The following is a 15,171-nucleotide window of genomic DNA, read 5'->3' on the forward strand; positions in this document are numbered from 1 at the left end:
GCATTATGTGGCCTTTAGATCACAAGTAATCAAAAGGCATCCTGCCTGTTAGTCCTTTTAATTTCCAGCATGGTAATTGATCACAATACAGCTGCACTGCTGGTCTTAAAGCACCTCCTGCATAAAATCAGTGCTCTCCCCTCCTTGGTCATGAGCTGGCTGAGGTAGGGGAGGATAACTTGGCCACTCAGCAGCAGAACTCGATGCAGAGCACATTTTCCTTTCATCCCAGCCCTGGACTCAGTGCTCCAGAGTTTGGATAAATGCAGGTTTTACAAGAACAAACAGATTCTCAGTTGCTCTGGGGGGCAAGGAGGCTGTGCCAGCTGGTCCTGCCTGCTGCCCCAGCTGCTGCTGCAGGGCTGAGCTCACCCTCTGGAGACCTGGGACACCACCAAAGCAGGTCCTGCCTCAAGTCTTGCAGTAAGAGTCTGGCTTGCTCTGTGAGCACAAATGTACAGTTTTGTGTAATCAGTAAAAAACAGTGTGTTCTGAATAAAAGACTTCAGTTAGAGTTCAGATCCAGGCAAAATGACTCCTCATCTGATAAAATCAGTCTTTGTCTTTTTTTCTTGGCATGAAAATGCAGAGCATTTCTTTTAGCAAAGGGCAGGCATTTCCCTGTTGTTCTGTTCCTTTTTTACTATTTTCTTACACTTTTTTGTTTCGACTTCAAAAATAGATTCTGTAAAGAGACACGTCTTAGAAAGAGACTCTCAGTGGCTGAAACGCGTCCAGTATGCATTTAAGTTAAAGAATATTAAGCCTTGTCCAAAAATAGAGAGTGTAAGAGGTAAGAATGCCTTCAGGCTTGATTTTTAAAGATACGCATTTTTCTTCCCGTTGCAGATCTCGCCTTGCAGATTTCTTCACGAACTGCCAGCCCGAGTCACGCTCGGTTAGTAGCTGTCTGAAGGAGAACTATGCTGACTGCCTGCTCGCTTACTCGGGCCTCATTGGTAAGAGAGCAGGCAAGGGTGGGGGCTTGCTCATGAGGGTAAAAAACCCCCAAACTGCATTTTGAAGGCCTGTGTGAAATAAAAGCTGGAAGAGAATAGTGTATGATATAATACTGGGTTGGTTTCTCCACCTGCGTGTGATGGCCTTTGTTTTGCCTCACAGCGGTTCTTGGGGTAAGCTTTGTACGTTGCAGGAGAATTAAGGGTGGGAGATAAGGAGGGAAAGGTGCTTGAATTTGGAATAAAGGCAAGCTTAAAAAATAAAGCTTATTGAGAGGGTTGACTGTAGACAGGACCAAGGAGCAGGAGTTAACAAGTGGAAGTGCAGCTTGCTTGATGCTGCAGCTGTCATCACAAGTTTGGGTAAACACCTTCAGAGAGAGGGCCCTGAACCTGAGGGATGAAACAATACATCAATCAGCCTTTTATCAATTCCAGCTGCTGTTCTTTCCATGATATCCTCCAGTCCTCTCTTAGGTGTTTTCAGAGATGCCTGTCAGTGAGATGAGCTAAGACCAAATCTGAAATCCACTTCCCTCCCCAGTGTAGTTATTTTTGTTTGTTGTCACCCTCCTGAGTGTCAACAGGCACAAGGATGCCTTCATGGAAGCCACATTCCACATGCCACACTCAGTATTTGATTCCTGCAAGAGAGAGATCATGTCAAGAAGCTGAATGTGTTGTAGAAATATCATAGTTGGGCAATAAATAATAAGTGAATGTCAAAACTCTGAAACAAACAAATTTGAAAGGCCACCAGATAAGATGTATTTAAGCTTACAGCATGCACCTGCTGCAGTGCAGTAATATCCCCTTCTGTTGGGCATGAAGGTGCAGCTGAGGCCCTGAAGCTGATCCTGCTTTTAAATAAATGTCTCTGGAGATAAGATTGAAATGAAAATATTTCTAAAATACGTTGGGTTTGCAGAAAAATGACTGAAAGCTATACTCAGTGGCTTATTGTTACCATTCTTATGACTCTAGCAGCTAACAAGTGAGGTAAGTCCATGTGGCAATGGGTAAAATGAGATGTGATGGCTTCAAAGGATATTCTGCTACCACTGAAGAGATTAAGACAGTATGCAAAGGGTATAACATCTGAACAGTTATGACAGACTGTCATTGGACTCTGAAACAGAGAATTGAATAGCCTTGAAATCTGATCTTGTCAATGAGATTAAGAAGTCTGGCTGCTGGCAAGGAGTAACTGTTACTAATAGATACTCCTGGGTAAGAGCTGCCAAGTTCTTGCTGGGCCTAGAGAATTTTGCTGGCAGTTTTGTTGGTTTCATTTTTCAGTTTAACCCCAAAGATGACCCAGTTCCTCTTGTGAGGTGTTCCTGTGTTACTGGGGATGACCATGCAGCAAAATGCTGTCACACATCAGAAATGTGGAATGGGTGCCTAAGGAGTTCAAATCAAAAGGAGATGTAGTTTTCAAAGGGAAAAATACACATTTTTCTTCCTACCTGCTGGCCCCTAGAGATGTGCAAAAGAGGAACCGACTGGTGTTACAAGAGTTTTTTGCTTCTTAGTAGTAATTCTGTTAAATCAAGAAATTACCAAAACACTTCTTGTGCTGAAGCAGTAAATTCCTGCTTCTGATAGCAATCTGATATGAAAGTGGAGTAAGGCAGAAATCAGCAGTATAATCTTTCAAATGTCTGCTTAAAAGGTATAAAACACAAGAAGAAGAGTTAGACTGTGGATAAGAAGCTGCTGCAGATTCATTTGTTCAGAGCTTCAGGATCTCCATTTAATTAAGATAAAATATTGTCCATTAAAGTAAAATATTATTTTGTTGAGCCGTTTCACTAAACGTAGCAAAAATTGCACCTCCACAGTTTGTTCAGGAAACTGAGACTTCTCTATGGAAGGTACAGTGGATATGAGTCTGTCCTCAAATACAGGATGTAAATAAGAATTGTCTTCACTGGAATTAGTGGAATCCCACCTAAAATCAATGACTTTAAATGGAAATAAAGCTAGTCACAGTTTTGGTATGAGGTGCTTTATCAATAAAATGGAGAACAGTCTGTAGGGCTGCTTTAATGTTTGCATCAGGGTGTTATGTATATAATTTTAAAGATATGTACACTTCACAGGAAGTTGGAAAACCTCAATTCCTTTAGGCTCCTTGTTGGAGTATAGGGATAAATTAATACTTTTTCTAAATTAACATAATAAATACGAAAATATAAAAAGTAAGGAAGACTGTGGATAGCCATGTTTGAGTCAGTACTTTGGTTACAGCATGGCTAAGCCATCTGGACCTTCTGCACTCACACATGAATTAAGTTTTGCTCTAAGTGCTGACTTCAACATCTGCTTTAGCATTCACTTCCTGACACATTTTCCCTTGTCTCGAGCAAAATCCATCCAAGTTTCCTGGCATTCCCAGGAATTCCATGAGAGTTTGTATGGAGAAGTTGGAGTTGCTTTGGGCCAAAGAAACTTCAGCTCCTTCTCCTAGACTCACCATCCATCTCCTTATTAATTCACCCTAATCTGAGCAACCACTTTCTTGTGTTCAGGCCAACTCTGCATTTTGCCTGAAATGTGGAGGTCTGGCTGCTGACTTTTGAGACCATCCCAGAGCAGTTTGATACCCAGAGCTCAGAAAACTGAGCGTGTCCTATTTTACTGCCATGGTTTCTCTGATCCCTTAGTGTCCATCAGCAGAATTTCCAAGATGCCAGCTAGTGGAGGTGGGGGGGAAGGGAAAGGCAGAGAAAAAAGAAAATCCACCCCAGGAAACGAAGCATATAATCCGCTTGGGTTCACATCTGCCCCCAGGTTGAAATGACAGACTGATTTTCTACTAGCTGCTCCTTCAGCCACACTGTTTCTGCTGGATGCACAGTTTGTGTGCTGTGTACACACTTCCCTTGTCCTGTCTTTCCTGTATTCATCAACCCTAATTGTACCTCGGTATCTGTTACACTTTTAACCCATCTTAACCCATTTTAATTACCTTATTACCTCTTTGTGATAAGAAAGTCTTACCTCAGTGACCTTTTTAATTTCCTCAGTACCTTTCTGGTTTTTTAACCCTTCATTAAGCATTTACTAATTAGAATTTTTTTTTCAGGCTGCTATTTTCTTTCCATTTGCAAAATCCTCTTGATTGTCACTTTCTCACGCTTCTTTTCAGATCATGTTGCAAGGCTGAAATAGTGCTCTGAACCATCACAGGGATGAGGGAGAGACATTTTAATGTGTTTTATTTTAATTTAACATCATTCCTCTTCTTATTTATCTACTGTCCAGTTTTCATTAACAATGCAAATTATATTTGCCTATTCTACTAAATTCTCTATCTCCATTTAATGAATTTTGAACCATGCTGTTTACTCATGTACTAATCTCATGTAAAATTCGGGCAATTATTAGTGCAACTATCTGCTAAAAGCTGCAGGAAGCCAAAGCACTGTATGGGATTATAGTCGAATTAAAGAACATCCCAAAACAAGATAAAAGATGCTTTTTTGTGAATTTCACAATGGGACCACATTCATTTCCACATCCATTACTGTCTTTCTCAGGCCAGCCCTGGTGCCTGCTGTCCTTTGTCTCCCACGTCACATATGAGGCAGTTTGCATGTTGATTTGTTCATTTCCCAGCACTGCCTGGTGACTGAAAGGCTATTAGCGATCACTCTGAGATTTGTGTTATTTCTAATGTTCCTTTTTTTAGCTTTATGTTTGATAGCCCTTTCCCGTCTCTTATTGCAGACTGTTGGACCCTGGACCTAAAGACCAGATTTTCTCTCCTAGTGTACACTTTGGGTCTCTGACGTTTGTCCTTCATCTATTCCATCTTCTTAATGACTGCTTTGATGTCAGTTTTGAGGAGATGTGATCACATTTCCTCACGATATATGGCCTGTCCTAGAATTGCAAATTATCAAGTGAGGAACATGTTCCCTGAAGCAGCTGGCAGCTGTTCAGGTCTGGAATATCTTCCCCTTTTTATTTAATTTTTCCCTTTTGGTCAGATAAAGAAAATAAAGATTCAAACTTCTCAATCCTTAGGCAAGTTTGAAATACCTGACCTGCTGGGGTAATGCATTCAGTGAGGCTACTGGCTTGAGCAAGTGCTTGTTATACAACAGTTTCCTGATCCACATGAGTGATGAACAGTTGTTGTACATCTTTGAGGACACAAAATGCCTGCTTTGGTCTCATTTCATTCTTGGCTGCCTTGAGCTGGCATATAAACGGGAGCATATTTACCCAAGAGTTTGTAACAGAGTTAGAATGACCCTGTGGTTGGAAAGTTGTTGACAATGTTTAGGAGATAATCACTGTATTGAAGAAGTAGTGAGACAACAGGATTGATAATAATTTATTACCTGCAAAGAGTCTGCTGTACCTTTTTATGCAGGCTGTTTTTTTGCTCTGTTCATCACCATAACCCACTCTGCTGGCAGGTCCCTCGTGAGCACCCTGGGGTTAACACTGCTCCAAGGTGCAGTAGGGTTCCCCCCAGCAGCACCAGCATTCTCCTTGCTCCTGCATTTCAGAAATGTTTTTTCAGTCGGGCTGCAGACTCGAGGAGGAGGCACAGGTCTGGGTTCCTGATTTCAGCCATTTATTTGCAGTGAGAAATAAAATGAGAAAAAAAAAAGTCACAAGCGAGGAAGGAAAACCAGAATTTTAAGTGCAGCTGTAAGGACACAGTCCACGTGTGTTTGATTTGGCAGCAAAGCCCTTCACAGAGGTGCTCACCTCCCAGCTCATCCCTCCCTCTGCCACGGTTTTCTACCTGTCACTTCTGCTGATGCAGCTCTCTGTGGGAATCCTTTTTGGAGGGAAGAAATGTGTCTTCAAGGTGTGAGTGGTGTTGCAGTCCCTAAAGTGATTGCATTCAAACCAGAGAGGGTGTGAAATAGGGCACGGGGCTGGGTGTCAGAGGCTGAGAGGAGCCAGGAACTGTTCCATCTGCAGGTCAGAGCCCTGCTGTGGGTCTGTGCTGGGAATCCAGCCTCGAGTGATGACTTCCCCAGGGCTGTTTGCCATCTTGGGGTGGAAGGAATGTTTCAGTGCAAAGGTTGCTGACAGTGCTGTGCTTCACTCTGGTGACAGGCACCGTGATGACACCAAACTACATCGACTCCAGCAGCCTCAGCGTGGCCCCGTGGTGCGACTGCAGCAACAGTGGCAACGACATAGATGAATGCCAGAAATTTCTGAATTTCTTCCAGGACAACATATGCCTTAGTGAGTACAAAATTAGGTGTCTCTTAATGTGTTGTAGGGTGTTTTCTGGAATTCCTTTGCTGCTCAAGCGTGTTACGACACATCGAGGCCACCACTCTGCGTTTTGTTGAGCGTCGTTCTGTTGTAGGTGTAAAAAATGGAAAGAATGAGAAAATATGTTTCATACTGTGGGTTTTGGCCAAGATTGCAATCATGAGAAGCTCCTGGAAAAACAAACAAACAAACAAACAAAAAACCCCAAAGTTGTACGGTATTGAAATATGTTTACATCACAGGTCATATTTGAAGGCTAACGAGGCAGCATCTTTACCATGGAATTGCAACACCTGAGGGGTTTCTGTATACTTTAAGAACTTAATATTAAAAAAGACATGTAGTTTAGGATATGAAGGATTTGCTGCAAGAAAGTGTAAATTGGATTGTGCTTGCAATTTACAGCCAGCTTCATTTTTTTTTCTAGGATATTTGATCTCAGATGCCTGGTTTTAACAGAAGCCTGGATAGCAACTATTGTAAAGATTTTGTTAAATTATTGATTTTTTTTTTCCTGTCAGACTCACTTCCAAATTAGGGACTATTTTAAATTTCAGAATGGCTCAGTGGAGTCGATTTTGGCAGGTTCTCTTTTCAAATTTCCTGTCTGCCTGGAGCAGCAAAATTGGATGATATGGAGTGTGCATCAGAGTTTTAATTTCGGATAAATGAGGAGACCAAAAGAGCTTGGCTTCCCTAGTCTAGCAGAACAGAAGTTGAAAGGCTGCGTGATTGTCCTCTGAAATTGCATTAGGAGGGCAAGATCTGGGGAGGGAAAGGGATTACTTGACCTGCAGGACAATGCTGGCATAAGATCAAAAAAGCAGATACTGGCCATACATGTTTGGGCTTGAAACTGGAATTTTTTTTAGCCATCAGACTAAAGTTAAGGAATAGGCTTCCAACAGGAGTTTTGAGAGTAAAAGTGGTTTTAAAAGTCATATTTCATCAGCTTATGAAAAGAAGCAGGCGTCATTGCTTTTCTCAAAAACAGTACATGAACTCGGTGATCCAGACTGGCCCGTCCAGCCCTACAGACCTGAGCTGATGCTAGTGCAGGGTTCAGTATTTAAGGACAGGGTCTGAAAATCCCCACTGGTTGCTTCTCAAGAGGCAGCACTGCAGTGAAGGCACAGGGAGTTCTGTGCACAAAACCCTGAGTTGCTCTGTGATATACTATTTATTAAGCTTTGAAAGAACGAATCAATTACTCAAGATCATTTTACAAAAGAAAGAGAGAAAAGAGTTCAAACTTTATGAGGGGTAAAATTTAACAATGTGCCATCAGACCTTCTTCAAGGCTAATGGCAGTTGTCATTTATATCTATTGCAATACCTCAGATTTTATTCATTTGTGAATGTATTAATTTCTAGAGTGTTACAGATTTCATTTTAGAACATAAAGACGGAGGGATTCCATGTCCTTCCTTTTGTCATCAGTACAAAACGCATTAATCAAGATAGATCAAAGATATTGGAGGCTACTGTGAGACAAATTATGTCATCCTAGCTGCAAAATAATGTCTTCTTCAGGAAGAAATTAAAGGTGTTTTTGGATTTTTGACAAAGTTTTGTCTTTCACATAGAATGGGAATTTTTAAAAATGTTTATTTTCATTAGTGAGCCTTCCACTGCCTGGAGAAGATGCCATTAAAATCCTTCCCACTTGTTTTATATTAAAAAAAACCCCTTACTTTTCCAACAAAAAGACTTACTTTTCCAGTGTAGGAAGAAACTAGGAATTTCTTGCCCTTTTTTTTTTTTTTTTTTTTTTTTTTTAGTATATTTCCTCTTCAAAATACAGGAAAATAAACGTGTTATTTGGGGCATTTACAACAAGGATCTAGTTGAAGTTGCTCATTCCAGGGGGGCTGGACTAGAAGATCTTGAAAGGTTCCTTCAACCCAAACAATTCTGTGATTCTGTCAGAGAATCATAGAATATCTCAAGTTGGAAGAGATTCATAAGGATTGTCAAGTATGATTGCATCAATTAATTGAAGATTAATTGAAAAGGCCACTTGTTACTTTGAAAACTGGAAGGATTGAAGGTATTTCTCTGGCCATTCTTGTAACAGTGGAAACAAAGAGTTACTGTGATTTTGGGAAATACTGCTTCTTACTTGTCTTATTCAGGGAAACACAAGAAAACTTACCCCTCTTCCCACTTTGTCTCTATTAATGCAGCTCATTCTGGTGCTTTTTACAAGTTCTTCTCTTTGCATGTTGAAGTTCTGAGAACTAATACCAGAATAAAATACATCTTTTTCAAAAGAAAATTACATGTAAATTATTTTATAAGGCAAGGAATGCCACTGAGAAGAAGTGTTAATAACTTCCACATATTAGTCCCCAGTGAAATTGTTTGATTTCTTGTACAAAGAATTTGAAATAAGAAATCCCCAAATCCTTGTTGAATCCCCAAAGACCTGATTAAGAACTGTTTTTCTATTTGTTTATAAAAACTCCAACCAATTTACTCTTGCTATAAACACACTCTTTAATCCTGTGAAACTGTGATAAGCTTTTTAACTTTTATATTCTAAAGTTTTAGTTTAACCATGTTTCCCTCACCCAATTATGCAGATTTTGATTGAAAATGGTAAGGAAAAGATTGCCTTAGTTAAACTATTTTGTAATTATAGGCATAGTAGTTTCACTACAACAAGCTGTAGAAATAAATATTTATCTTGTTCTCTGTTTTTAGTTTGCTCTGTAACTTCACCTTCCTGAATTAGGACATGACATTCAGACTGTATTTTAAATCCTGAAAGTAAATTTTTGAATCTTTTAGATGGTAACAAATATGATTATGGTAAGTCCTAAAGCTTCTGTCAAGAATTATTGGAAACATTGCAAAGAAGAGGCTACACCAAATAATTATGTGACCCCAGATTTTCAGTTCGTGTTTCTGATAGGTTCAAAAAGAAGACACATTTTTCAGCATGAAATTGAGTTTCTATAAATACATATTTTAAATGTAATAATAATAATGGCAATGAAAAACAACTCAGTTCTGCTTTTTGCCTTTTTTTTTTTTAGAAATAGAAAATTGCCTGTAATTTATTTTCACAGAAAATGCAATTCAGGCCTTCGGCAATGGCACTGATGTGAATGTCTGGCAGCCAATCTTACCAGTACAGACCACTACAGCCACAACTACAACAGCGTCCAGACTTAAAAACACAGGATTAGAGACCACCAACAACGAAATACCCTCCCACAATGAGTCACCAGCATGTGCAAACCTGCAGGTAAGAGAGTTTTGTACTTCTTGTTGTGCAGAAATGGAAGTTTTTCATGGATACCTGTCGAGTAGTCTCCCACTGCCTAACTAGATGCCTGCCTAAATTGGAATATCTGTTTATTCCCATGGTGTAGTTACAAGCTGCTATGTTGTGAGCTATCAGGCACTCTTATTTAAACCAGAAACTTGCATCTCTCGAAGTGGACTTCATTGTCTTGCTGACTCAGAAACAGGGTGGTATTTAATTTCTTATCACAGGTTTGAATACGAATGTGGCACTCTCCAAATCCTGCCAGGATATGTCAGATTAAATTAATCCCTTGAGTACTCCTAATTCAGAGGGAGCCCTTAATGTGAGCTAGCATGTCCTGCTGCCTTCTTTCTTATGTTACTGGCATTAAACTCAAGGGTTTTTGCCTGAGTAGGTCTGGATATTTAGAGGACGCGTGGTGCTACAAGCTACATGTTGAAGAAGCTGGACAAAGATAAAACTATTTTGAAACTCCTGGACTGAGGTCGAGGTCATGATGTGATTTTTGCCGATGGCTGTAGTGATTTTCTTTGACACTTGAATTAGGCTATTGATAGTGGGTCATTGATTCTGGATTGAGAGGCTCATCACTTGCTGAAGACAGTTTTTGCAGCTCTTTGAAAGACTGAAGGACTTAGACAGGAAACAACAGCAAAATCAAGGCAGGAAAAAGGTAGCAGGAAATGTAAAATGAAAACATCTTTAGGCCAGATTAGAATCGAGCTATAAAAGTTTCTGGTGGTTTAGATGCTGAATTAGGTCAGGCAGGGATAGATCAGCTTGTCCTGTTTATTTTTGTCTTTACAGAAGGAAAATTGCTATGTGACACAAATATAAGTGTCCAAGCTTTAAGGTCTCAGATGATATTAGATAAATTTTTCTGGATTTCACTGTTAAAGCATTGGTTTTTCACTTCCCTGTTAAAATAATTGATTTTGTTTTTCTAATATTAAATGGTTCCGTGTGCACTGAACCAGAAATATTTTATTTCTGAAAAATATGTTTTGCTTCCTAATTTTTCCTGCACTGCTCTCTTTCCTTCATCCTTTTCCAGTTCCTGCATTATTTTGCATTGGAGAATTGGATCTGCATCAGCCTAAGGGACATGACAGAGTCACAAAATATAGGGAGTTAATGGTAGATGGTGCTGAGTTTAGGTCCTCCTGTTTAAATTCTGTTTTTCACATCTGTGCATTCATTATTATTTAAGCTTTGTAAGTTATTGATAAGAGAGATAGTTGGAGGCAGATACTGCTATTCGCAATAGTCATGTAATTCACCAGATACAATATGCTGAATGAGATGCAGCCTTTTAAACCTGAAACTTGGAATATCTTGCATTTAGAACAAGACCTTGATGGGATATTATTGAGTCACTTCATGTTATATTAAAAAGTTGTGTTATGGGAGAGATCACATTTTCCTTCAGTGTTTGTACAGCCCTCTGTAGAGTAAAGCCTCCAGATGCTACCAAAGTACACATAATAAATAAAGAACTGAAGAAATGGCAAGTGATCACAAATCCCATTGGATTCACTTCAATTTGCGAATGTTCCTTAAGCCTGAATAGATGTTCCTGTCTTTTGAAAATGACTTAAATTCTTCCCCATCCTTTCTCCTGTTACTCTGGCATTGTGACATCCCACATGAGTTTATCAGCTCTGGTTGAAAGCTCTGCTGTGACTTCAAGTGCACCCCCCGATGTCCTTGGCACAAGACGTAAAGATCTGTAGGGGAAATAGGTTCCTCTAAATAAATGATCTCTGCTGTTTGGTAGAAACTGTAGATAAAGTCTGCACTAAAAAGGTCACTGAAGTTATGTGAGCCAAGCAGTTTTCATTCCTATGAAGCACAATATTCTATGCCACTTCCTTCTGTCGGAACTGAAACACAACAAAGCTCAAATATTTTAATGCATTTTTCAAAAAGTAAATTATGAGCAGAGCCAAAACAAGCTCACGGTTTTTTAAAAAGAAACCTATGGTTTTTGGACAGTATGGTGCCACTTTGCATGTGAAACTTAAACCCTATACAAATTTTATAAAAGAACTCGTATTCATACTGCACTTGGGAGAAGGGTATTCATCATTCCAAGCCTTTCCTCCCATGAAAATATGCCTTTGCAGTATTTTCAAAACATGAACTAGTGCAGCCAGAAGCTTTTTTTTATATGCTTAGCAGCTGAGCTGAAAGGTTTCTAAAAGGCAATATAGCCTGAACACTGTGAAAAGTCAAATTACAAGCATCAGTCTGAGCACAAAAAGACAATGGTAGAGAGGGGCTGAGGAAGTGGTCATTGAGGTGCAACAAGGCTGAATATTCTAGTTAGTGGGTTTAAAAAATACAGAAGGAAGAAAGAGCAGGAAGTGATTGATTAGTATAAATTGCCATTGAAATAAATACAGCACGGGAAGAGAGAGCAGGAAGTGATTGATTAGTATAATATGCCACAGAAATGAGCAAACACCAACCTCCCGGGGCTGTAAAATACAGGGCACTAATCCAGTCTGCCAAGAGCACCACTGAGTGAGCAATTCTTGATACATTTCTCTCTGACTTGTTCGTATGAGGAGCAGGAGAGCACCAATGGTTTTTTTTGCTGGGGCATGTTCTCCTGCACAAGCAAACCTGGAAATTGGGAAGGTGGTGAATGCTTAAAGGAAATAGGAGATACTCTTTGTTTGCCTGTACTTGATATTTATTTCAAAAACGTGCTGAAGATTTGGATTTTAAAATAATATTTATTTAATTATGAATACAATTATATATTCCTAATATATTATTATTAATAGTAATTCCTAATTAATAATATTAATAGAGTACTGTTCAGAAGTTGTTCTTTGTTTGAACTTATCATTGCTATGATAATCCTATAAAGGGGTATTTTCTTATTTCGGATTGATACAGGAAAGTGTTTATTTCTGATGTCTGCTTACTTTATGTTTACATATGCATGGATTGTGTAAGATACTCCTTTTTTCTCTCCCTCAATTAAATCAGAATTCTGTCTTTGCCAGGAAGATGCTTAATTTTGTCAAGAATCCTCTAAACTCCTTTTATGAACCTGACTTCTAACAGAATTTGCTGAACACAGTAAATAGTAGTTAGGTTTATACAAAATGCTAAACTTAAGTGCACTTGAAGTGCTTGACATCTTGCAAAGGATCTTCAGCACCACATAAAAATAACATAAAATATTGTGAACAAAAAGGGATATGAATCCCAACAGCATGTTCCTTACATAGGCAGATTTTAGTAAGTAAATGCCAACCCTATTTTTTTTTTTTTTTTTTGGTAGCTTCACTCTGATATTTTCTATTTAACTGACATATATGTTATTCCTTCATTTTCAGTCATAACTTGCATTGAGTATGCCAGTCAAAAAATGGTTCTGGTCTTCCAGTCTCATGTTCTACCCCCAATGCCTGAACATCATGTTGGATTATCTGAAAGGGACAAAAGAATGACTTTGGATGTGTACTCACACCGTGTATTCTTCAAAAAAGGGCTGCCTTTGCATTTAGGAGAGATGGATAGACCTGAAGGATGATAATGAAATGAACCTCAGGTGATAGATTAGACCAGTTGTTCCTGGGTTGTCACAGAGATAAATAAAAATCTAAGACTTCCACACTGGGTTTTCTGTAATATTTTAAATGATGTTTTGCAAAAGACAAAAATTGTAGAAGTCAAGATGGTTGAGGACATTTAAGTAAATATATGCATCAGTCTTGCTAGCTAGCTCTATACTTTGTTTTCCCATATTTATTATTATGTCTTGCTCTTGCTTTGGATGTTCAGCATTCAAAGAGAAATTAAGGTTTTTGTGCTTTTGAAGAATGTAGCACTGGACAGAGATAATTGAGACACACAGCCCTTTGGACTGAAGACAAATCCAGTGTGTAAATGTTGTGTTCTCAGAAACAAAATGCAAACCTATGAGATAGAAGTTGAAGATATCGAATATTTTGTGGGGGACACTGGAAAAAAGAAATAGGGATACTTCAATATGTCTTTCTATTTGGATGTAAGGTTAATGAGTGTTTATAGCAGATGTGGCTCATAATTCAAGCTGCTCTTCTACAAATTCATGTAATACTTGTGATATAAAAATAATATTTATACTAATGAATCCTAGCCTTGCCTGCTCCATCCCTTGGAAAAGTCCAGCTTGGACCTCTTCCTTTGGGCATTGCAGCTACACAGAAAGCTACATTCTGGGGCAAAAGATGGACAACAATATAAAACTCTCAATGCTGTGCCAGAACCAAAAGAATAAAAGAAAAAAAAAAAAAAAGAAAGGGAAAAAGAAAAAATATAAATGAAAAGGAGACTTAATGTTTTCCATGAAAAGATTTAAATCTACCTCCTGTATTTCCAGGATTAGCTGACATAATGGGGTCAGCCTGCTGGTACAAGTGATTTAGAGAACACCTATTGGCAGCTTTTCTGCTAAAAAAGCAATGTCTTTAATTTGCTTCAGTGGCAATTCCCTTGTACCTAAAGAAGTCTTGAGTGCTTTGTGTGTACAGATTAAGATCTGATCGCCAGGGCTAACTTAAAGTTTCATCTTTAATCTTCTAATTTGGGGAGCACTAAATGAAATTCTGTTTGGCCACAACAGATACTGCTTTGTCCATTGATTTCATTGCCCCTGGTTTCAGCGAGGTTAATCCTTGTTTTCTTCAGCACCATGCTGGAGTGGGTCCTCAAAAAGTGTGGGTGTACAGTTCCCTGGGACTGTGGTCATTTGCTGCAGGACTCTTGCAAGATCCAGAGGAGGTGAGGGGACCATAATGGAGACATGTTGGGGTTTTTCAGTCTGTGAGGAAATCCTGATGTTCTCAGGCAGGAAAGCAGCCCCAGCCCACGTGCCCTGCTATGGATCCCAGTGTTGTTGTTTTTGTGGATCCCGGTGCCACAGGCTGCTTTGCAGGGAATGTGCACAGACACGTGTATGGTCGTGGAGGTGCTCCCACTCAGAGCAAGACTGAGCTTCTCACCATCTTTGCCAAAGAATTTCAGGACCACACAAGATATGTTGTTTCCAAGTTTGTTGGAATCCTGCTGAAGTTAAAGATGTGATTCATACAGCTGATTAATTTCTAAGTACAGGGAGCCTTTGCCTCTCTTTTGAGCAGAGAACAGTGTGAGGATGTCGCCAAGGATCAAACCTGATAGCTCAGATGCATCATATCACTGTCAGTGTTGCTATGAGACATCAGCCATCAGTAGTCAGGAAAAAATTGTTCTCATTTACCAGGCTTAGTAGAACTTCTGATGTGAACATCAGGCTCCCTTCAAAGATCAGTCATGATTTGTGGAGTGAAATACAGGCTAAAAACTTTACACACAGGAAGGCGATCACATCTCTGTTGTTATCACCACTGCTTAACACTCAGTCTCTTTGGCATGGAGATCCCTCTGTAAGACTGGACCTTATATTTAATGATCAATACTCTGATTTTAATGTTTGAAGTTGGGTGTAATAAACTGCTGTTCCTGAAAGACAGTGACATGGTTTATGTTGCGTGTTAGAATTACAGTTCAAATTGTGGTGTTTTTTTTTTATTAGCATGCTTTTCATGAGACCAAAATACTGTGCATGTATACTGCTGAAGAGCATCATCATTCAGGAATTATTTCATCAATGATAAAATATTTTATGCTTCATTTAAA

At 39.2% G+C, this 15,171-nt stretch overlaps 1 protein-coding gene across 2 annotated transcripts in view; it reads left to right on the forward strand.

Moving 5' to 3' along the window:
- The window catches only part of GFRA1 (GDNF family receptor alpha 1), a 132,690-nt gene that overhangs the window by 98,446 nt on the left and 19,073 nt on the right, over positions 1-15,171 (forward strand). For both annotated transcript variants that reach the window (XM_066323525.1, XM_066323526.1), the window contains exons 5-7: positions 850-959; positions 6,048-6,182; positions 9,290-9,468. In XM_066323525.1, coding sequence (XP_066179622.1) covers positions 850-959; positions 6,048-6,182; positions 9,290-9,468 — 424 coding nt within the window. The remainder of the gene's footprint in view (positions 1-849; positions 960-6,047; positions 6,183-9,289; positions 9,469-15,171) is intronic.

The sequence above is a fragment of the Sylvia atricapilla genome, chromosome 8 (genome assembly GCF_009819655.1).
Source record: "Sylvia atricapilla isolate bSylAtr1 chromosome 8, bSylAtr1.pri, whole genome shotgun sequence".
Lineage (NCBI taxonomy): Eukaryota > Metazoa > Chordata > Aves > Passeriformes > Sylviidae > Sylvia > Sylvia atricapilla.